General features: G+C 36.7%; 1 protein-coding gene across 18 annotated transcripts in view; it reads left to right on the forward strand.

Moving 5' to 3' along the window:
• Positions 1-8,365: 8,365 nt before the first annotated feature.
• Positions 8,366-24,212, forward strand: part of LOC132300438 (disease resistance protein RGA2-like) — a 36,876-nt gene continuing 21,029 nt past the window's right edge. For 10 of the 18 annotated variants that reach the window (XM_059797500.1, XM_059797492.1, XM_059797491.1 and 7 more), the window contains exons 1-5: positions 8,745-12,467; positions 12,597-12,680; positions 12,926-13,000; positions 22,553-22,783; positions 22,872-23,824. In XM_059797500.1, the coding sequence (XP_059653483.1) occupies positions 9,305-10,933 (1,629 nt within the window). In that variant the 5' untranslated portion in view covers positions 8,745-9,304 and the 3' untranslated portion in view covers positions 10,934-12,467; positions 12,597-12,680; positions 12,926-13,000; positions 22,553-22,783; positions 22,872-23,824. The other 8 variants (XM_059797504.1, XM_059797508.1, XM_059797498.1 and 5 more) reach the window with 7 other exon arrangements.

The raw sequence follows: 24,212 nt of genomic DNA on the forward strand, positions 1-24,212 counted from the left end.
GTTTTTGAAATGAAAATGGGGAGTTTTAGGAAAGAATATTTTGATGAAAGTATTTTGGAAAACCTAGTCGCTGCAGAGTCACCAACGGGTCGGTAGGTTAATATAACCTAGAGGGAACTAGGGAGATTGCCCTAGCGTGGTTGAGCCATCTAGGCCCCATAATGACACTGCGGAGTCACCAAAGGTCAAGGACAGTGGCCAATCCTTCTCTCGGCGCTGCAGAGTCACCAAAGGGGGTTACATTAACAGTTTGAAAGCAATGATTCTGATTGTGAAAAATAGGGAGCAACATCGGCATGCATTGCATCTCCATTGTATCTTATTATTTTGTTGAGAAGGTTAACCTTGTTGTATTCTCCCCTATGTGGTATAACCCCAACTCCTATTGGCCTATTCTTTGTTTTGGATTCATGGGGTCTCATGAGGTGTGTCTTAGGCGTTACCTACTGAGCAAATTGCTCACCCCACATACTTAATATTTTTCAGGTCTTAGGAAAGATCCGGGGAATAATAATCCACCTCAAAATTGAAAGTTGCTAGAAGACCATTTTTGCTACTTTTGTAATTTGTCATTCTCTTGTATATTCACAGACTTTTGGACATGTAACTATGTTGACACATTTGATCTTGTAACCTAAGAGTAAGGTTTAACTTCAAGTGATGTAAATGGAAATAATGTAAGCATGAGGTATAGCCTTATGTAATTGTAAGCAAATGTTGATTTACGGGATCAAGGGTTAGTGTTTTGACCATGACTATGAAATGACACATAATTTGATTGTACAGAACGAGTTCGGATCATCTTCAAGTTCCATTCTAGCTTCCCTTCCATTCTCATAGCATAGCAGGTTGTCTTTGGGATCCAGGCTCGGGACCTCCATTTCGGTCGACCGAAATGGTGCATCGGTCGACCGAAATAGATTTGTTGGCTCTCGGAATCTCATGTTCGGACGATCAAAATGAGGTTCGGTTGACTGAACCTCCAGCTCACTCTCAGCTTCTCCATTTCGAACGACCGAATCTCCACTTCGGTCGACCAAAATAAAGCCTTATGATCAAGCTTCCTTCTTCTCTTTGTTGCTCTCGGGATCTCCATTTCGGACGACCGAAGCTTCACTTTGGTCGACCGAAATGAAGCTCCTTGATCATCTTCCTTTTTCTTCCCGGAAATAGTTTGATTCAACGACAGATTGGACCTTGAGGCTTACTGAAGGTGAAATGCAAGTGTTGTGGTGGTGTTTGACTTTTGAAGGATCGAGTTTGGCGTAGGAGACCTCGAGTTTGAGCAAGGACCCGGTTAACGATTCGGACCCCCAGGTTCAGGTCGTTACAGAAGTCCTAATTTTGAAGAAATCAGCAAATTAAAGAAAAAGTTGTCTAGTGAATTCGAGATGAAGGATCTTGGTATAGCAAAACAAATTCTTCGGATGAGAATTAACAGAGATGAGTAGAAAGGTACTTTGCAGTTGTCTCAGACTGAGTACGTTGAATAGGTTTTGAAGAGGTTCAACATGAATAATGCTAAAATAGTGAGTACTCCCTTAGCTAATCACTTCTGATTATCTCAAGATCAGTGTCCGAAGACAGAGGATGAGAAAAACTTCATGGCTAAAATTCCATATGCCTCGGCCATTGGAAGTTTGATATATGTCATGGTGTACACAAGACTAGACATTGCATATGCAGTGGGAGTACTAAACAGGTTCATAAAGGATCCGGGCAAGCTACACTGGGAAGCAGTGAAGTGGATATTGAAATATCTACAGGATACCATAGATATATGCCTATGTTTCAAAAGGGGCGAGGTGGAGCTATATGGTTATGTAGATTCAGACTTTGCTGGTGAGATGGACCACAGAAGAATTACTACCGGGTATGTGTTCATGGTGGGTACAACTGTAGTTAGTTGGGTATCACAAATACAAAGGATTGTAGTGTCATCTATTACAGAGGCAAAGTATGTGGCAATAACAGAGGCCAGTAAGGAGATGATTTGGTTACAAGGTTTGTTGACATAGTTGGAATTCGAACAGGTGAATATTGTTTTGCACAGTGATAGTCAGAGTATGTGATGACTGTGTCATCTTTGTCCTTTTTCTGACATTCATTATATATATATATATATATATATATATATATATATATATTATTTATTTATTTAATTAATTCATCTATTTGTTCATTTCTTCACTTGTTGCCTTAGGGTTTTGTGTACGGGAGTATTTTCCGACATCGCATGCATCCACTTCAATTTAATTTATTGTTAATGCCTAATTAAATTGTGTAGAAAAGCATGGTAGCTTGTTTTTATTTTAGAAGGGTGTGATTGCTTTTTTGCTTCAGAATCATATTCATTTTTCGGGGTGCTTTGTGTAATTAACTTTTTGAGATATTTTATCTTAGGGATCTTTTTACAATTATTTTGTGAGATATTTAGAAGAGAGACCATTTTATAATTTTTCAAAAGTGTGAAAGTGTCACCTTTTCCTTGGAACCATTTGTTGACTTTTGGTTGAAATACTTGGAAGCTTAGAATGATAACATGTGTAGGGTTGTGATTAAACCTTGTGAGGATGCTTAGGATGGTGACAAGTGGAGGGGTAAGATTGAAGTGTGTGTGTGAGAGATAGTGCTGGTGTGGTGAAGTGTATACAATACACTAAGTTAGTGGAAAAGTTAGAGAATTAAGTTGTCTTCTTCATTTCCACCATTGATGACACAGAACCCTAGACTCCATTGCTCTCTTTCAAGCCTCATCCTTTTGGCTTTTGGTCTTACACCTTGAAGACAAAAGCTTCCTCAGTCTATTGTCTACGACACATTTTATTGGATTTCCACTTTGCTTCCATTTCCTTGGGATTCTAGGGATTCAATTCTCTAGTGAGGTAGGGGTGTCCTATGTTTATACCCTTAGTGTTTTAATATGTTATTTGAAGTTAATATACATTGTATGCATGTTATTTAAATTCTAGGGTTGCATATAGATGAATCTTATATGTATCTAACCTAGAGTTTCATTTTGTGCAAGACTTGTATATGATTAATCTTTTGTATAGTTGTTGTTTCATTTAGTAGAGAATTAAATTCTAGTATTATTTTGTTGTTGTAACTATAATATTCTAGAATTATTCCAGTCATTAATTATGTGTGAAATTAAGCTATGTTGTTGTCTAAAATTAGGGATTTAAGCTTGCTTTGATAGCATGAATAAATTACCTATGTTGACAACCTTATAGTAGTGTAGTTGTATTTACATTGAGAACTTGATATTTCAAATGCCATTGTAGTTTGATTGACTATTAAGTAGTTCACATTGTTTTAGTAATGTAAACTTATTGATATATAGTCTTTGTAAGTGAATCATTGTGTGTGTATATGCCACCTTGGCCTTAGGAGTATGGTGGTCATCATTTTGTTCAGAAAGTTCATGAGGTTATAAGTTGTGTGTGTACGGCATGCATAACAAGATTGAAGGATAGGCGTTATCCGAACATTGAAACAGTGGACATCGAGTCAGTAGGGTGGAAGGTCCCTAAGAACACTTGGTCAGTGGGGTGTGTTGCTACACCAATCGTTTCATATACGGGATTTTAATTGATTCTGGCATGGATGATCATCACATTGCATCATGGAGTCGCATTCGTGAGTTACATCATAGTGGAGTCTGTGTGTGTGGGTTGAGTTATACTTCTTGGAGTGGTGTGAACTTTGTTATCCTACTAGCCTTGTGGTAGTTGCTTTTACAAAGTATTCTATTATGTGATTTCATAATTTAATTTCAGTTGACAACCAATTTATAATTGTAACTCGTGGTTTGGTACTTGATATTCTTAATTGGTTTAGCATACTCCTATGTTGTGGATTATAGTTAAAATGTTTCAAAGTTAGTTTTAGGATGATCCCCTAGCTTCACCTTGAAACTAGACATTTGGAAGCATGATCCACATGTGTTTGTTTATATTACACTTTTAAGACTTTTAAAACTTTAGGTTATACGCATATACATCCTCCTACGGAGTAATTCAAATTACTCACCCTAGTTGATCATTGTTTTTCAGGCAAGGAGACACTCTTCTTGGATGTTCATCATCCCTAGCTTGGCTTGAGTTTCATTTGAATACCTTTTGTATATTTTTGACATGCAAATGTTGGCATGATATAGCTCTTTTGAAGTAGTTAATCTATAACTTGTTTAGAAACATGCCTTGCTTCCCTTTGGATGTGTAATATGAATTTAAGTACTATATTTTGATGTTATTTTAATTTGTATGTATTGAGGCCAAGGGCGAAGAACTTTCTATGTATGTAAAGGATGTCATTTTTCAACATGCTTTTATCTTCTTGACATACCTTACACTCGGGGGCATTTAGGTTATTTTACATTATTTTTCATTTTTGGTTTGGACCATAGTTGATCAGAAGACTCATTTTTAGGGGAGGGTTTCTTCACAAACTGTTTTCAAAAAGTCTCGTTTTAGCCCTGAAAATCAAGTGTTTTCGAAAAATTACTACTCGTAGCCAAATGTTTTTTCTTCTTGACATACCCTGCACTCGGGGGCATTTTGGTCATTTTACGTTACTTTTTATTTTTGGTTTGGACCATAGTTGATCAAAGACTCAATTTTAAGGGGGGGGGGGGGGGGGGAGGGTTTATTCACAATTTTTTTCCAAAATGTCTCGTTTTAGCCCTGAAAATCAAGTGTTTTCGAAAAATTACTACTTGTAGCCAAATGTTTTTTCTTCTTGACATACCCTGCACTCGGGGGCATTTTGGTCATTTTACGTTACTTTTTATTTTTGGTTTGGACCATAGTTGATCAAAGACTCAATTTTAAGGGGGGGGGGGGGGGAGGGTTTATTCACAATTTTTTTTTCTAAAAAGTCTCGTTTTAGCCTTGAAAATCACGTGTTTTCGGAAAAAAAAAACTGCTCGGAGCCAAATTGATCGTACTAAGCACATTTTGGCAACTTTTTTGTAAAACTTCAGAAATTCATATCTTCTTCGTTTTAACTACAAATCAAGTGATTTTTGAGTCAAAGTTTATTAATTTTTCATTGTGTATCCAATGGTATGCACGGTTGCATCCATTTATATTTGAAATGATAATTTTACCCCTAGTGGCATTTTTGACTGTTTTAAACCCCAACTTCCGCATTTGTTTCCTTTTGAGTCTCGTGACTAAGTCACTTTGGCATCTTAGAGGTGGTATTCATCTCTAAAGACTTCTTCTTTTTCATTGCTTCCGCATCTAGGATTCGTTATCGGGTCAGTTTTCGGATTACTCACTAACGCACCTGGTTCTTTGAAACAAAAGTGCGATACATCTGGCAAAGAATTTAGCATTTCATTCAAGGACCAAGCATATATGATGTCGGTATCACTTCATCAGATCTTTGTTAGAAGATGGGGTGTTGACACTTGAGCAAACACTTAGCACCAAGAATCCGGTTGACATGTTGACCAAGACAGTGACCATGGAGAAACTGAAGCTGTGCGCAGCTTCAATTGGTTTTATAGCTTGAAGACAGAGAGAAACGCACCGACATACATGGGACATGGATGAGAAGAAGATGGAATGAGTTTATAAGTGCTCCAGTCTCTAAGTGGGAGATTATTGTGGCTTTGTGGAGTCTGACTAATTTTTAGGAAGATTTAATTATATTGAAAATTCTGTTTCCTGATCTATTTTTGATTCCTTATTGGTTTTGGACTCTATAAAAGCCAAGTTCTTGTAGGACAAATTATTTGGGGCTATATATATCAACTATAATTAGATCTTAGAGTGTGGTAAAAATAGAGAGAAGAAAAAAGAGAAGATCATCATACCTGTTGTGTGATTGACCAATACAAGAGAGAGCAATTGAGAGAGATTGAGAGAAAATTCTCCATTGTAATTCTTCATCTTCTTCATAGTGAATTTGTTCGGTGTGCTCCATGAACGTAGTCCTAAGATTTGGATGAACCATATATATCTTGTGTTCTTATGTGTGATTTTTTTTTTTTTTTTTTTTTTTTTTTTCGTGATTGCTTATTTATTCCTTGAACAGCGTTGCTTATTTTGCGTTTCCGCTACCACAATTGGTATCAAATCCAGTTGATTGTGTAGAGCAACTCCAACACTAGCACATGTTGACATAATGACACTCGATATAATTGATTTATAGGAATCACTTTTTATAATAACCTTTAAAATATCAACAAATTTAATATTATTATGAAAAAATATGAAAAAAATTCAACAAGGTGAAAGAATACAAAAGAATAATTGTGTATATTTGCTTTGATATCGAGGCAATTCTAAATCTTCATTGGACATATTTTACTAATGTTTTTACCTATGAAGTACGGACACGGATACGGGACACGGGTACGATACGACACGGATACGGCGACACGACAAATTTCAAAAAAATAGGACACGGACACGGCGGGGATACGCCTATAAAATTATATATATATATATATATATATATATATATATATATATTCAAAATATAATTACTAGAATCTTGTACAGATAAATAAAACAACAACAAAGAACAGAATCAATTTCAATAATTTCATCTCTGTTATAAGAAAAATATGGACAAGACAAAACAGAAAATAAATGAAAAATATTGTTGATCCAAATTCCAAACGAAAATGTGTAGAAGAGACATAACTATAAGAAACTAAATATGTATATGAATAAACATATATACTTTCACTCTTTTACAAAGTTTTGTTTATGTAACTTAAATATATATATATATATATATATATCTTGTTCATGAAAAGAGATAATTGAAGAAGAGGAGAGACTGAGAGGAGTGAGAGAAAATAAATTTTATCTCACAGAAGTGTCGGACCGTGTGTCCGAGTCTCGGACACGTGTGTCCAATAAAAAATAATATTTGGACACTTTACAGAAGTGTCGGACACGTGTCCGAGCCTCGGACACGGGTGTCGGTATCCGAAAAGTATCCGACACGGATACGGGACCCTTAAGAGGAGTGTTCGTGCTTCATAGGTTTTCACACAAGTCCTTAACAATAATATTTTTGGTCTTGGTGACCAAGAAAGGGCATGCTCTGCCTAAAAGGTTCCTATTCAAAAATTTAAAACGATCAAAGTCAAACTTGTGTTGTGACGATTCACTAGGATTTCAACGAATCGGATATATATATATATATATATTTTTTTTTTTTTCTTTTTGTGCCTTGAATCTTTGTAGTTATGCTATGAACAATATTTATCCATGAATATATTAACATCAATTACCAAGAAAAAATCTCATTGGTTTGTCTTGGTACTTTTTACTGCCAGTTCCTTGTTTCTTCATTTATAATGAAGCAATCAACTCTGGACTGTGTTACTACCAATGATCATTCTTAAAATACCTTCATATTTCTTGTCACTAATAATTTGGTGCTTATTCACTTCGTGTTCTATTTACTAGACTGTCACCATTTGTAGGCATGTTCAGGAGAAAAATGTTTAGTCTCATGCAGTGACGACCTAGAAATTTCTTTTAGTGGGTGTGATTTTAAACAATAATGAGGGCACGAGTGAGAGAAGAAAAAAATCAGTGGGGTAAAAGGATAAAGTTATGGGGCATTTATATATTTACCCCAAATTTTCTAGGTAAAAATAAAAAATTTTAAAATTCCCCACTGGGCCTCACATGGGCCCTTGGGTTCGTCCCTGGTCGCATGCTTGGGACGGTTATGTTTGCTTGGAACAACATGATAGGGATCATTCTAAATCATTCTCATAGCTATGTACTCAAGTCTAATCTTAAAAAATATGTTGCCAAATGTCTGCTTCAAGCCAACAGTCTGACACTTGTTGTATACCTATGGACACGTTTCCGGCATGAATTGAAATCTTTTTGAACTATGGTGGAGATGCCTAATCTTATTTTATGCATATCCTTCAAAAAATTTCAAGCATTTCAGTGTATGCTTGCATAATTCGAGAGTGTGTTTTTGAAGATACACTCTAATTACCGTTTTGTTAACATAGGATCTGTTTGTTTGGATATAATTTTTTTTAAAAATTTATGTTTTTAGTATTTGGTTGTTGTAAACTAAAAAAATCTAACAAATAACTATAATTAACTCATTAACCCCACAAAATAAATTCGACCTACATTTTTATCAAAAATTAAATATATATATTTTACTTAAAAAAAAAAAAAAAAAAATCTTTTCTAAAGAATAAGTGGGGTGACTAGATTATGGCATATGAATAATTAAAAATATCAGATTCATATTTGTAAAAGATAAGCAAATTTATGGTCTTTCTAGTGTCCATATCAATGAGTTTATCTTTCTATTGTCATTCAAGAACTAAATATGCTAATGATAAAAAATTAAAAATATATATATATATATATATTTTTAATTTCGTCCTGATAAAGAACTTCCATAATGTTCTTAGGAAAACTTTTTCACTTACAAAAAATTGATTGATAAACTAACCTACTTGTATTTCAAAAAGTTACCCAATGCCCAATTCTACTACAGTATTTTTTATTTTATTTTTTCAGCAATTTACCACGCAAATCATCTGTGTCTTCTTTTTTTTTTGTTTTTTTGTTTTTTTGTCGAAAGATAAATCATCTGTGTCTTTCGGAGTAGTACCAACTGCGGTTGAGAGAGAGTTGGATGGGCGCGAGAGAGAGTTGCAGGAATGAGCTTCGAACTGTATTACGTCAGCTCAGCGATCGTTGCCTCTTCTCTGCCTCCAAAATGGTATCCAACAAAACCCAAAACCCAAAACCCTAATCCCCCATTCAAAACCCCTCTCTTCCATTTCAAAGTACAATCTTGAATTTTCACACCCACACACAACGCGCACACACATATATTTATTCATGGGTACACGTTTCTGTGTATTTGTTTCAGATTACATTGAACTGATATATATATATATATATATATATATATATATATATATATATATATATAATTCTACATTTGATTGTATAGTATTATTTATATGAGTTGAAATTTGAGACACAAAAACAATGTATTGTGTTTACATGAATAAACAACTAGATCATGAATATTATAGTCAATCACTCGCCTAATTAGTTTCGAGTATTAAATTAATATCATCATCAATTCAATGGCGGAGTTTACGCCTAATTTGGAGAGGTGCACATGGTGTTTTGCTGGCCAATTTTCTTTTTGAGAATTGTTTAGAGAGATGCACATGGTGTTTTGCTGGCCAATTCTCTCCTTGTGAATTATACTATTGACTATCCTTGTTCAATAGCTCCACAAACAATCTGTAAACCATCTATCTCATCAAGAAGAAATGGCTGAAACAATTCTCCACAACACTGTGACTGAAATTCTGAAGAAGTTGGGCTCGACAGTTCTCCAAGAGATCGCCCTGGTGTGGGTGGTAAAGGATGAGCTTCGCAGACTCAAAAACACGGTTTCTACAATCAGAGCAGTCATTGTTGATGCAGAGGAGCAGCAATCCACAAACCATGAGATTGCAGACTGGTTGGAAATGCTCAATGATGCACTTCATGATGCTGATGACTTGTTTGATGACTTTTCCACCCAAGTTCTTCGGCGTCAGGTTAAGACTCAGAATAAAGGGCTAAAGAAGGTAGGCGTTTTCTTCTCAAGCTCTAACCAGCTTGCTTTTAGCCTTAAGATGGCTCATGAGATTAAAGCCATTAAGGAGAGACTAGATGAAATTGCAGAAGATAGGAAAAAATTTCACCTAACTGAGCAACCTTTAGAGATTCGAGTTGAGAATGGTAAAAGGGAGGAGACTCACTCTTCTGTTCATGCAGAAAGTGTTACTGGGAGGGATGCTGATAAAACATCCATTATAGAACTTTTATTGGACGGTAACGTTCGAGAGAATGTGTCCGTTGTTGCATTAGTTGGAATTGGGGGACTAGGAAAGACCACACTTGCACAATTAGCATACAATGATGAGGGTGTCACTAAACATTTTGAACTTAAGATGTTGGTGTGTAAATTTGATGTTTTTGATGTGAAACTCATTGTAGAAAAGACCATAGAGTCTGCAACAGACGATAAGCCTGAAAACCTTTCCATGGATAAGTTGCAAGAAAAGCTTAAGAGAGAAATTATTGGAAAGAAATATTTGCTTGTGTTGGACGATGTGTGGAATGAGGATCGTGAAAGATGGCTAGAACTGAGAGTTTTGTTGATGGGTGGTTCTAGGGGAAGTAAGATATTAGTAACAACCCGTAGTGAATTAGTTGCAAATGTTATGGGTGCAAATTCACCATGTCTTTTTAAAGGCTTGTCTAAGGAGGAGTCGTGGTCTTTGTTTAAGCAAATGGCATTCAAACATGGGGAAGAGTCAGAGAATACATGTCGATTAACAATTGAGAAAGCGATTGCACAGAAGTGTAAGGGAGTTCCTCTTGCCATAAGGGCTATAGGAAGCCTACTATACTCTAAAGATACAGATGTTGAATGGTTGCTTTTCGAAAGTAATGATTTGGCAAAAATAGCTCAAGTAGAAGATGTTATTTTGCCAATATTAAAGTTAAGTTATGATCATCTTCCTTCAAATCTGAAGAAATGCTTTGCATTTTGTTCCTTATATGTGAAAGATGAAAAGATTGATAAGCAATCATTAATCCAATTGTGGATTGCAGAGGGACTCATTCAATCATTGTATGAAAATCAACACTTGGAAGATGTGGGAGATTTGTATTTTATGGATTTACTAAGGTCCCTTTTTCAAGATGTTGAAAGAGATGAATGGGGTGATATAATAAGTTGCAAAATGCATGATCTAGTCCATGACCTTGCACAATTGGTGGCAAGGCTTGAGAACTCCACTTTGACGAAAGCAGAAAATGTTACAGCAACAACTCGTCATGTGTCATTTGGTGTTTGTGATTCATCACGGGAAATTTCAACCCACTTGGTCCAAGCTAACAAGTGACGAACATTTATTTGGAAGAAGGATCAAGTTTTAGATGAATCAGTTTTTGAAAGAAATGTTTTAAGTTTTAAAAAGTTACGTGTGATGGTTGTCCACAAGTTGAAGATCCAGACCGTGCCAAGTTACATAAGCAAACTGAAACATTTAAGGTATCTTGATCTCAGTGATAGTGGTATCTCGACTCTCCCAAATTCTATAACCAAGTTGCAAAGTCTGCAGACTCTAAAACTCAATCATTGTTACAGGCTTGTAGAATTGCCAAGAGATATAAGAAAATTGGTCAGCCTTAGGCATCTTGAGCTTCACTACTGTAATTATTTGAGTGGTATGCCGTGTGGATTGGGCCAGTTGACCTCTCTTTTGACATTAACTAGATTTGTAACCAACTCAAATGGCAGTCGGTTGAATGAATTGCAAAGCCTAAACAATCTACGTGGAAGATTAAGTATTAGAATACTTGGACTTGGGGACTTAAGTAGCCGACAGTGTTCAAAAAATGCAACAACAGCAGAGGAAAGAATGGATGGAACAAACTACTTGGAGGAAAAAGAATACCTTAAGATCCTGGAAGTATATTTTTATAAGGATGAAGATAATCAGGTATTGTTGGAAACCCTACGTCCACACCCCAATCTGAAGGAGCTGAAAATATATTATTATCAGGGAGTGAGTTCCCCAAGTTGGATGATGGTTGACATTCATTTATTCATCCCAAATGTAGTCAATATTGATATAGAGAACTGGCATAGATGCAAACATCTTCCACTGTTTGGGCAACTTCCTTCTCTCCAATATCTTAAGCTTTATGATATGGATTCTATGGAGTACATAGACAACAATACTGGCTGTGGTGTGGAGTCCCTCTCTTCATCGAGTGGAGAAGCAGCAGCAGCAAGAAAAAGAGAACCAACACTAGCACCAACATTCTTCCCATTGCTGAAGACACTCACACTCTGGGACTTGCCTAATCTGAAGGGATGGTGGAGGAGCGATGCAGAAGAAGAAGCAACAAGAACAAGTACTATTGCAAGCTTACCAGACCAACAACATTTGAAGTCACTGCCTCATAGCTCCCATCATTTCCTACTCTTTCCACATTATCCATTACTAATTGCCCTAATCTGGAATCAATCCCGATTCTGCAACCATATCTTGAAGTACTACATCTAGATCGCGTCAGCAAGAAGCTAGTACAACAACTTCTAATGATGACGATGTCGTTGTCCTCTTCATCTTCTTTGCTTCTTCATCTTCCCAAATTAAAATGTCTGAGTCTTGGGAGAATTTACAATCTAGTTACACTACCAGAGTGGATAGGCAACCTCACATCACTTGAAAAGTTTCACATTTTTTACTGCCCCAAATTGACATCACTGCCCGAAGGGATGCGTCGGCTCACTACACTCCAAGAACTCAAAATTACATATTGTACTGATGTGTTAAATGATAGATGCCACAAAGAAACAGGGGAAGATTGGCCAAAAATTGTTCATATCGCAAATATTTATATATCACGATTACATTGACATGCAAGGTAAATCCTCTTTGGTCTGAAGTTTTTGATTACCATAAAACTCTTATTCTTCTATCTACTTGTTCATTGCCTCTCTATTTATTTAACTGCAATTGATTATTTATTTAATTTTTTTTTTAAATGGAACAGGTTCACAGGACTTGGTGGATGAATCATTGCTTGAAACAAAGAAGATAGCTCATTTTGTTCTTGGAATTGAAATTACCCCAGCTGGTAATTGTCCTCTCTTGTATTTTCTTTTTAGATTTTATTTTTGACTAGAAATATGTTGTTAATCCTCACTTTCCTTTATTTTTATATGATATATATGTTTTTAGCTTGTGAATTTCCGTGAATGTACATATAGAAAGGAGACGATTCTTTCGAAATTTTCTTTAGTGTTATCATTTTTTTTTTTTTCTTTTTTTTCTCACCTTCTTAGGAAATGTCAAATGTTCAATTTCTGCATGTGTTTTCAGGCAGCTTGAGGAGCACATAATTGGATTACTTTTAACTGTCTACTTCTTCCTGTTCGTGCTTGTTTGATATCAAAGGTGAGAAATCTTATTAGCTTTTTCCTTTTCTTCTCTCTCTCTTCCTCTCCCTTTTTTATTTTATTTTTTATTTTTTATTTTTTAACTTTTATGAACCAGGTTGTGAACTTTTTACATTTTTCCTACCATGGCAACTTAATAATTTAAGAAAAAATTCCATTAAACACAATGAAAAATGAACTGTCATTCTCTTGGTTGCTGGAAAAAATTGTGCAAGGATAATTGATTCAAGGTAGGGCCTAAATGACCTAAAACAATATATATATATATTTTTCATAATTTGTGTTTGTATAAAAAAGGAAAAAGAATAATTACAGGCGCACAGAGGGCATACCCTCAGAAAAGAATTGAAAGAACAATTCTTAAAATGAAAAAATTCAAATCAAAGCAAATCAACAAAATTACTATCTAGAGAAATCTTGAATAGCAACATTGTAGATATCAAGAACTTCAAATAAGATTTGTCTAGCAGCATCTTGAGGAAGTCTAAATAAATGACCATGCAACCTGCCGTTTCTTTCTTGCCAAATGCTCCACAATGCAGCCACAAAAATTGAATAAATCATCTTATTGGTCTGTTGAGAGAACCAGTAAAGCAAGTCTTCGAATGTGAAAAATAAAGAAATATCAAATTTCCAGCCCATAATATCCACAATCCATTTCCAGAAACTAATTGTATAAGAACACTCAACAAAAAGATGGTCTCTGGTATCACACTCCTGTAAACATAAAGAACACCTTGAAGCTAACTGCACCTTCCTGCTCTGAAGATTTACCATTGTAGGAAGCCTATCTTGAAACAGAAAAACACCAAACACAGACCATCTAGGTTGAGATTTTCCCCAACAAAATTTAAACCAATCCACATCTGGATGAGTTAGTCTGCAACTTTCCCAAGCTGATTTGAAAGTAAAAGGACCTCCATCCCACATAAGACGATCTGCTCTAGCATGAATAATCAAAGTCTGCGCATAATCCTTAATTGGCCGAAACATAATGTCTTGTAAAAGCTCCAAATTCCATTCACCATTGTCCAAAAGATTAGACAAAGGAGTATCCCAAGTAAACCCCAGCCTTCTAACAATTCTATGACCAAATTTCTGAATCAATGTTTGGCCTTCACACCAAGGGTCTATCAAAATCTTAAAACTATGCCCAGTACCAATAGAAAAACTAATATTGAGATGCATAAGATCCCTGGAATTAATCAAATTCTTCCAAAGAATTGAATGAGAAAACTTTGGAACTGCATTCCAATAAGTAGAAGTAGAGGAGTACCTGTTCTTAAACCATGGAACCCAAATTCTGTCTGAGTTTTGCAAATAATTCCAAGCCAAATCGCACTAGGAAGTATGCTGTAAATCAAGCAATTTTCTGATACCCAGCCCACCTTCCTTTTTAGGTCGACACAATAGGCGATTTCAAGATTGAAAAGAATCTGTATATTGCCGTACTTTGAATGGTTTACAATGCTTTAGTTAAATAGGAAATACAAGGGGCCAAAAAAAGGAAACTACAGGCTGACTACAGGTTGTAACAGCAAACTACAGGCTGTAACTACAGGCTGTACACTAACAGAAGCTACAGGCTGTACACTAATAGAAGCTACAGGCTGTACACTAACAAAATTTCCTAATCTTAGTCATTGACTATCTATATTTACACGCCTATCATATCCCCTAAAATCTGGTATTATTAAAACCGAATATCTCTTTTTCAACACTCCCCCTCAAGTTGGCTTGTAGATGTCTTCCATAGCTAGCTTACTTTTTAAAACTTCAAACTGTCTCGTGTAGTCCTTTGGTAAGGATGTCTGCAACTTGTTCAGTAGTAGAGACATAAGGAATGCAAATCATACCACAGTCAAGCTTTTCCTTGATAAAGTGTTTGTCAACTTCCACATGTTTGGTTCTGTCGTGGAGGACTGGATTATGAGCAATTGAAATGGCAGCCTTGTTGTCACAGTAGACTCTCATTGGAGGAGAAACAATAACCTTCAAATCTTTAAGGAGTCTTTTTAACCATCTAGCTTCGCAAATCCCATGGGCGAGTGGTCTGAACTCGGCTTCTGCACTACTCCTCGCTACTACATTTTGTTTCTTGCTTCGCCACATAACTAAGTTTCCTCCAACAAAGGTGCAATATCCTGAGGTAGATCGTCTATCAACTATACTGTCTGCCCAATCAGCATCTGTGTACACCTCCACTTGTAAATGACCTTGTTTCTTGAACATAAGTCCTTTTACCTGGTGAGCCCTTTAAGTACCTCAGAATCCTGTACACTGCTTCGAAGTGTTCCTGTCCAGGAGAGTGCATGAACTGACTCACCATATTGACTGCAAATGCTATATCTGGGCGTGTGTGAGATAAGTAAATTAGTCATCCCACCAATCTCTGATATCTTTCACAATCAACCATATTCTCGGGTTCGGCAGCTTCTAACTTCAGGTTGACTTCAATTGGAGTGTCAGCAGCTTTACACCCGAGTAGTACTGTCTCATTAAGCAAATCAAGTACATATTTTCGTTGATTCACGAAAATTCCTTCTCTTGACCTGGCAAATTCCATTCCAAGGAAGTATTTTAATGCTCCCAGATCTTTGACTTCAAAATCTTTAGCAAGTTTCTTCTTCAGTCTGGTCAACTCTTTAATGTCATCACCTGTCAAAATTATATCATCCACATACACAATTAAAACGGCAATTTTCCCTTCCTCACCGTGTTTGTAGAACATGGTATAGTCTGCCTGACTCTGATGATACCCATGACTCTTCACAGCCTTTCCAAAGCGTTCAAACCACGCTCTTAGAGACTGTTTCAAAACGTACAGGGATTTTTGAGTTTACAGACTTTGCTCTGACCGTGTTTTCCTTCGAACCCAGGTGGCAAGCTCATAAACCCAGTAAACACTTCTTCTTCCAAGTCTCCATTTAAAAAGGCATTTTTTATGTCCAATTGATGTAATGGCCAGTTAGAATTGATTGCCAACGACAATAAAACTCGGATAGAATTTATTTTTGCTACAGGAGCAAATGTCTCTTGGTAATCAATGTCGTACGTTTGCGTAAAACCTTTCGCCACAAGTCTTGCCTTGCACCTTTCCACACTACCATCAGCTTTACACTTAATAGTGAAAACCCATTTACACCCAACAGTTTTCTTTCCTTTGGGCAAGTCAACTATCTCCCACGTTCCACTCCTTTTAAGAGCATTCATCTCCTCTAACACTGCTAATTTCCAATTCAGATCATCTAGTGCTTCTTGAATGTTTCTTGGAACAAACAAGTGAGAAATATTTGAAGTAAAGGTCCTATGTTTATGGGAAAGTTTATCATAAGACAATTATTTGGCAATGGGATGCTGGGTACAGGTTCGGATTCCTTTTCTAACAGCTATAGGGATATCAAGGTCAACAGGAACTTGGCTAGGTGACTCTGTACGATCAGAAATAGTAGAGACAACTGTAGACAAGTTAGGATTTAGAGTACCTTGAATGTTCAGGGAGTCATTGCTCGGGACCTTTGATTGGCCTTGCTCAGGTACAATAGTAGGCTCTCTACTCTTTTGATGAGTCTTTTTCCTGTTATAAACCAGAAGCTCAGGATTCGGTTTTTTTGGAACCGTTGGTAGGATTTCTCCCCCTGTTGGAGATACAGTAAGGCTCGGCAGATTCGGACTAGGAGGCCCCGGGTTTCCAGATTCTAGAACATCATTTCCCTGTTTAAAAAGATCAGTGTTTGGAGTAATAGAGTGTGAGACAATAGTTTTAGGTAAGGGAATATTAGTAGAAATCTCCCAAAAATTTTCTTCACTCTCTTTCTCCCCCTGAAGAAAAGTTTTTTGAAAATAAGGATGATTTTCTAGAAAAAAGACATCCATACTGATAAATATTTTTTTTGTTTTCGGATTGAAGCATTTGTACCTCTTTTTATTCTGGGCATACCCAACAAATACACATTTTTCAGCCCGAGGATCCAATTTAGACCGAAGTCTACTAGGTAAATGGACAAAGACAGTGCACCCAAATACTTTCAAAGGTAGGTAGGAATAAATCCGAGTTTTAGGAAAAGATTTTTTAAGGCTTTCAAGGCGTGTAAAATAGTTAAGAACACGAGTAGGCATCCTGTTAATCAAATATGTTGTTGTTAAAACGGCTTCACCCCACAAATACTTAGGAACATTCATTGAAAACATAATGGCACTAGAAACTTCAAGTAAATGTTTATTCTTTCTTTCAGCAATTCCGTTTTGTTGGGGCGTGTCAACACAAGTGGATTGGTGAAAAATTCCTTTTTCTGTTAAAAAACTTCCTAAAACTTCATTAAAGTATTCGGTGCCGTTATCAGTATGAAGAATGCCAATTTTTGTTTGAAATTGATTTTCAATCATCATATAAAAATCCTTGAATAATTTTTCAACTTTAGATTTTGCATTCATTAAATACACCCAACACAAACGTGTATGATCATCAATAAAAGTCACAAATCATTTTTTTCCAGAAAGAGTTGTGATCCTAGAAGGGCCCCAAACATCACTATGGATTAAATAAAATGGTTTTGATGTTTGGTAAGGTTTGGGAGAATACGTAGTACGATGACTCTTTGATAAAAAACAATTCTCACAATAAAAAGATGAACAATCCAATCCTTTAAACAAAGAAGGAAATAATTTTTTAAGATAAGGGAAAATAGGATGCCCTAGTCTAAAATGCCATAGCATTATTTGTTCTCTAACAGGGATAGAACGAAAGCTACTCAAACCTTGAGCCTTTTTATTACTTGAAATATCATCTTCAAAATATTAGAGATCATCTATCATCTTAGCACTGCCAATCGTCTTCCCCAAGCTCTAGTCCTGAAATTCACAATAGGATTCAAAAAAGATAACACGACAATTAGAGTCTTTGGACAATTTACTAACTGATAAAAGGTTATAAGCAAGCTTAGGGACATGAATTTAGACTTAAGATCAATAATTTTTGAAAGTTTTACCAAACCTTCGCCTGCAATAGGAGAATAAGAACCATCGGCTATTCTGATATTTTCAGAGCTAGAACAGGGTGAATAAGTTTGAAATAAATGGAAAAAACTTGTCATATGGTCAGAAGCCCTTGAATCAATGATCCATGGGGTAACACTGGAATTTGAACGACAAGATAAGGCCTTCGGGTTGTTACCTGTTTGAGTAGGAGAAGCATTAGGAGTACCAGATGAGGAACTGAATTTCAGCAATTTTAGAAGATGATCCATCTGTTCTTTGCTGAAGGGAAGTGCCTCGGCTTCATGAGCTGATGGGGCTCGGTTGAATCTGCCTTCCTGCTTACTCTTCCAATTCGCTAGTTTACCATGAATTTTCCAGCAGGTTTCACGGGTATGGTGAGGCTTGTTGTAGTGGTCACACCAAAGACGGGGCTTTTCATTATGTTTCCTGCCAATATTCGCTTCAGATGCAACCAGGGCAGAGGTCTCAACAACACCATTTGATAACTTTTTTCCAAGCATGACCAGCCTGCGACTTTCCTCTCTTCGAACCTCGGAGAAGACTTCACCGATTAAAGGCAAGGGTTGTCATCCAATTATTCTGCCTCTCACTTCATCAAACTCGACATTGAGTCCAATGAGAAACTTGAAGATGCGGTTGTCTTCCACCTTCTTTTTGTAATGGTTGCAATCTTCAGGCGATTTCCACTCATAATCGCTGAATAAATCAAGGTCCTGCCACAAACGTTTTAGAGAGTTGAAATATTTTGTAACACTGTTATCTCCTTGACGGATCTCTCTGAGTTTCAGCGTTAGTTCATAGACTTGAGACTGATTTCCCAGGTCTGAATACATCTGGTTGACATTGTCCCAGAGTTCTTTTGCTGTGTGGTAACACATATAATTAGAAATGATGTCCTCCTCCATAGAATTCACCAACTAGGTCATCACCATCGAATTCTCTGCATCCCAGGTCGAGTAGGATGGATCTTCAGGTTTTGGTTCCTTCTTTTCTCCTGTTAGGTAGCCGATTTTGCCTCTGCCTCGGATGTACATCCGCACGGACTGGGACCAATGAAGGAAGTTTTCACCGTTTAGCCGAATTGTGGTAATCTGGACCGAGTGTGTTTGAGAGTTTTGGACTTGGGACTCAAAGGTCTTGGTCTTGGACTCAGGTATGTCATTAAACATGGTGATTAGGGTTGTTTGGAAGAGAAAAAAAAAAAAAAAGAGACGGCTAGGGGTTTTTTTTCAAAAGAATCGGTAAGATGCTCTGATACCAAATAGGCGATTTCAAGATTGAAAAGAATCTGTATATTGCCGTACTTTGAATGGTTTACAATGCTTTAGTTAAATAGGAAATACAAGGGGCTAAAAAAAGGAAACTACAGGCTGCCTACAGGCTGTACACTAACAGAAGCTACAGGCTGTACACTAATAGAAGCTACAGGCTGTACACTAACAGAATTTCCTAATCTTAGTCATTGTCTATCTATATTTACACGCCTATCATATCCCCTAAAATCTGGTCTTATTAAAACCGAATGTCTCTTTTTCAACAGACACATTAAATCCCAACTCATAAGATGCAATTTCTTCATATTCTCTCTGCTGCCCCACAGAAAGTCTCTACACAACTTTTGAATGTGATTTAGAACAGCAACTGGCAAGGGAAAAACACTACACCAATATAAACAAATTGGAGTAATAACAGTCTTAATTAACTCGGCCTTCCCTGCAACTGACAGTAAATTGTTACTCCAAACAGTGAGCTTTTTTGAAATTTTGTCGATAAGCACATTGCAATGAGCTTTCTTTAGACCTGTGGAACACAAAGGTATGCCTAAATATTTCAAAGGAAGCAACTCTTCTTTGCATTGCAGCAAATCAATTATATTTCTTCTTCTTCTAACAGCCGTAGAAAAAATAACACTTGTCTTTTGATAATTAATCTTCAAGCCAGAGGCCTCACCAAAGATATTAAGCAAACCTTGCAAGGATCTAGAATTTGATATGGAAGCTTTACATGTGATCAACAGGTCATCTGCAAAGAAAATGTGACATGTAGTAGAACCAGCCTTCAAAGCCGTATGAAATAATTTAATCCTCCCATTATCAACTTCAGAGTTAATGAATTGAGTGAGTTGATCAGTCACCATAGTGAAAAGAAGGGGGGAAAGAGGACATCCTTGATGCAGCCCCTTTGTAGGTTGAATAAATCCTCCAGGAGAGCCATTAAGGAGGACAGAATATCTTGTAGATGATAGAAGATTGGAGATCCATTTAATCCAATTGGAACTAAAACCAGCAGCTGTCAAAGTTTTTAAAAGAAAACTCCAAGAAACTGAATCAAAGGCTTTGGAGATATCAGCTTTCAGAGCCATAATAGGATGCTTATATTTGAATTCACTGACCATTTCATGCCCCATGATAATAGCATCCTGATTTTTTCGACCTTTTATAAAGGCATTCTGTTCCAATCCAACTAATTTAGGCAAAACCAGAGAAAGTCTAAAAGCCAAAATCTTAGAAATGATTTTGTAAACTAAGTTACAAAGAGCTATAGGCCTATAGTCTTTTGGCTTAGCAGCATTACCTACTTTGGGAATCAAAGTAAGAAAGGAGCTACTCACCCCTGTAGGCAGATTTCCTGAATTAAAAAAGTGGTGAACAGCTGCACACACTTCAGTCTGCACAATAGACCAAAAAGATAAAATAGAGCAGGAAAGCCATCTGGACCTGGAGCCTTATCAGGTTTGAAATTCATAACAACAGCTTTAATTTCCTCATTAGTTATAGGGGCATCCAAAACCAATTGATCTTCAGCTGATAACAGATACCTAGTTTGAATATCAAATGGACCATCAACCTCTGCACCTTGGTAAATATCCTGATAATAATCCACAAAAGTTTTACTAACCACAGATGGATCAGTAGAGACATGTCCAGTATCAGTTTCAATAGATGTAATAGCATTGAATTGTTGATGCTGTTTCAACTTATGATAAAAGAAACCAGAACATCGATCATTCTCCTTTAACCATAAAATCCTTGACTTCTGCGCATATAGAATCTCCTGAGATGACAAAGCATCCTGATAGATGTCTCTAGCTTTTTGCTCTTCATCAAATAAGACATCTGTAGGGGAAGTTAAGAGGTCCACTTGAATATCTTCCAAATGCTGCTTTGATTGAAAAACCTTCTTTGCAATATCTCCAAATGTAGTCTTGTTCCAATACTTTATAGCTGCCTTAACATTTCTCAACTTTTTGACCAATATATGAATTGGATTCCCTGAAACCTCATCATCCCAAGATTTTTGAATCACTTCCACAATACCCTCTTGCAAACACCAGATTTTTAACATTTTGAATGGCTTAGGACCAGTAGCAAATTGTCTAAAGATGTTGATAATGACCCCATAATGATCAGAAGAAGTAGAAGCTAAGTGAGACATTTTAGTACCTGTAAAAAGCTGAAGCCAAGCATCATTTGTAAAAACCCTATCAATTTTAGCTAGAATTCTTCTATCTTTTCTCTGTCTATTACACCAAGTCCACTTTCCATTAGAAGCAGTTAATTCCACCAGGCCTGCTTTCTGAAGGCTTTCATTAAAATTATCAAGGAGTCTTTGAGGAACTGTTCGCCCTCCCTTTTTATCAGGTGGTATCTAGTAGCATTCCAGTCACCAACAACAAACCAAGGACCAGTAACCATTGTAGCTTGCATAATCAAATGATCCCACAATCTTTTCCTACCTGTAACATAATTAGAGGCATACACTGGAGTACAAAAAATACCTCTCCAGTCTGGATTATATGAACTTGCAAAAGAATACTTTGATCCATCTCTGAAAGCACAGCAACTGAAAACATTATTGGATCCCAACCTATCCATAACTTGCCTAAGTCATGAGAATTATAATTGTGAAGCCAATTCCAAGATTTGTTAATTTTTCTGGAAATAGAATCAAATTTAGACCTTCTCACCCTAGTCTCTTGTAATAGACAAAATGAGCATCATTTGATTTAATCCATTGCCTCACCTCTTTTTGCCTTCTAGGCTTATTCAAGCCTCTTACATTCCAAGAACAAATCATTCAGAATTTGGGGGATGGGAAGCACCCCCTTCACTTCTAGTCACTCTAGAAGTAGCCAACAATCCTGTGATATTCTTGTTCTTAATAATAGAAGGCTGTAAATCAACTTGAGGAGCAGCCTTTTCAGTGATATTAATCACTTCTTTCTCCTTAGGATCACCACAATCATCGACTTTTGCCTTATTATACCTAAAACAATATTTACTTAAGTTTTCATGGTATGTGCATTAAGTTATGGCAACTTTGCCTATTGTGATAAAACTAGATCCATAGACTGTGCCTAGAGGCATTATGCGTTAACAAAAGTATATGATGTCACTTCGATAGAAGAATTTCAAGCATTATGTACTTGCCATTTGACAGGCAATCCATTAAAACTTGTTGATCATCCGTACCTTAATCACAATTTACATTGATCTTTAAGGCGGGATTTTTTTACCCTCACTTGATAGAAATTTTTTACTTGTTTGTTCAGCATATGAAGTTTCTGCAAATTTACAGAGAAATAGGGTGGAATCTGCCAAAAGGGTGATTACAAAAACCATCAAGCGTGAGCAGCCACAAAAAAATTGGACAAGGCTTAGGGATTATTATCAGTAGTCTATACTAGATTTTGTTTGATGAAGATGAGTCAGGAGAAAGAATCTTAGGCAGTTACTGGAGATTTGTTCTCTATTGGTACTCGTGATCAAGGCTAAGGATTAAGGTTCCAAAACTTGATTCAGGTCACTATACATTTTATTTTACATTTTTCTGCCTGCATAAGACTTAATTTCTTTCTTCCCATGTTGCAGGAATGAAGCAATGGGCTTCTCTGTGGAGCACGGATATTCAATCCAGAGTGGGAGTATAAGCTGTGAACCTTAAGACATTTACAAGTCTAGGATTATCAGATTACTGGTAAGACGCTTTACCCTTCAGCAGATTTTTTCGAATTTTGCTTTACAACTAATAATACAGGTTGTCCTCCCTTATGGGGGAAATGATTGACCAACCTGGTGTTGTTTTTTTGAGTGATTTTATTAGTTCTCAGGCCAGAATTTGGATATTCTGAGTGGTTTGACAATATAAGTTTACCGTAATGCTGTGTTGCTCAAAAGTATGGCAAGTCAAGAACAGGAATGCTGTTTTGCTCCTCAGAATTTTCATAGATATGTTCTCTGCAACTTTTCCTTGTTTTCTGATATTCAGACGGTGCATTAAACACTAGATTTTGCTAAAAGTAACAATTATCCCGACACTACCTTCAGATCTTTACCGCCATTTGACGTATGTAATGCTCACTAGATTTTGCTAAAAGTAACAACATTTCCTTGTCAGCGTTCATATTCTTGTTTCCCTATATTTTGTACTGATGTAAAGACAGTTTTTAGAATCAGTTATTTAATGATGAAATTCACTTGATGACAAAAGTTTAAGTATGACCACACCTTGAATGAGGTGAAAATTAAGAAAATATTGGTTGAAGATTACATGTATCTTACAATCACTAGAGATGCAGGACTAGATTGCCTGTAGACTGCAAGATCGTTCTAAATTTTATTAATTTAATACCACAACTCGACTTAATCCTGTGGATTGAATCTGCATCACTTCATCTTAGATTCAAAACATAATTCACAAGATTAGTAGGACTCGTTGACGTATCTTAACTAGTTTACTTCACAAATTGTTGCAGGAGAGTGTACCACAACCAGATGAAACAATGCCGGACACAATGGTGGGAAAACAGCTGATGAAGAAACAGGTAGAAAAACTCCTCCACATGCTCTGTGATTGTCCTTACCCGAACCCGAGGTCAGCTCAGTCAAACTCATCATGTCTAGGGTCAACACATCATTCTCAAGTCTTAATTATGCTTAAAAAGGCTTTAAAACAACTCTCTAAGGCTTGGGGTTTAAATGAATCAAGGAAGGAACAAAAAAAGTTACCAGCTGCTACAGTTTGGTCGACCGGAATAGAGCACCGGTCGGCCGAAACGACACCCCCCCCCCCCCCCCCCCCCGGGAACCGGTAGACCGAAGTAGCCATTTCGGTCGGCCAGTTGTGACCCAAACAGTAGCTGAGGCTATTGGAATGGTCGGCCCCTTCGAGCTCAGAATCAGATACTAGATTGCTACAAGTGTAAAAATGAA

The sequence above is a fragment of the Cornus florida genome, unplaced genomic scaffold, assembly GCF_030987335.1.
Source record: "Cornus florida cultivar Cherokee Brave unplaced genomic scaffold, ASM3098733v1 CherokeeBrave_3.0.0_Hap2_Chr03, whole genome shotgun sequence".
NCBI classification, from domain to species: Eukaryota; Viridiplantae; Streptophyta; class Magnoliopsida; order Cornales; family Cornaceae; genus Cornus; species Cornus florida.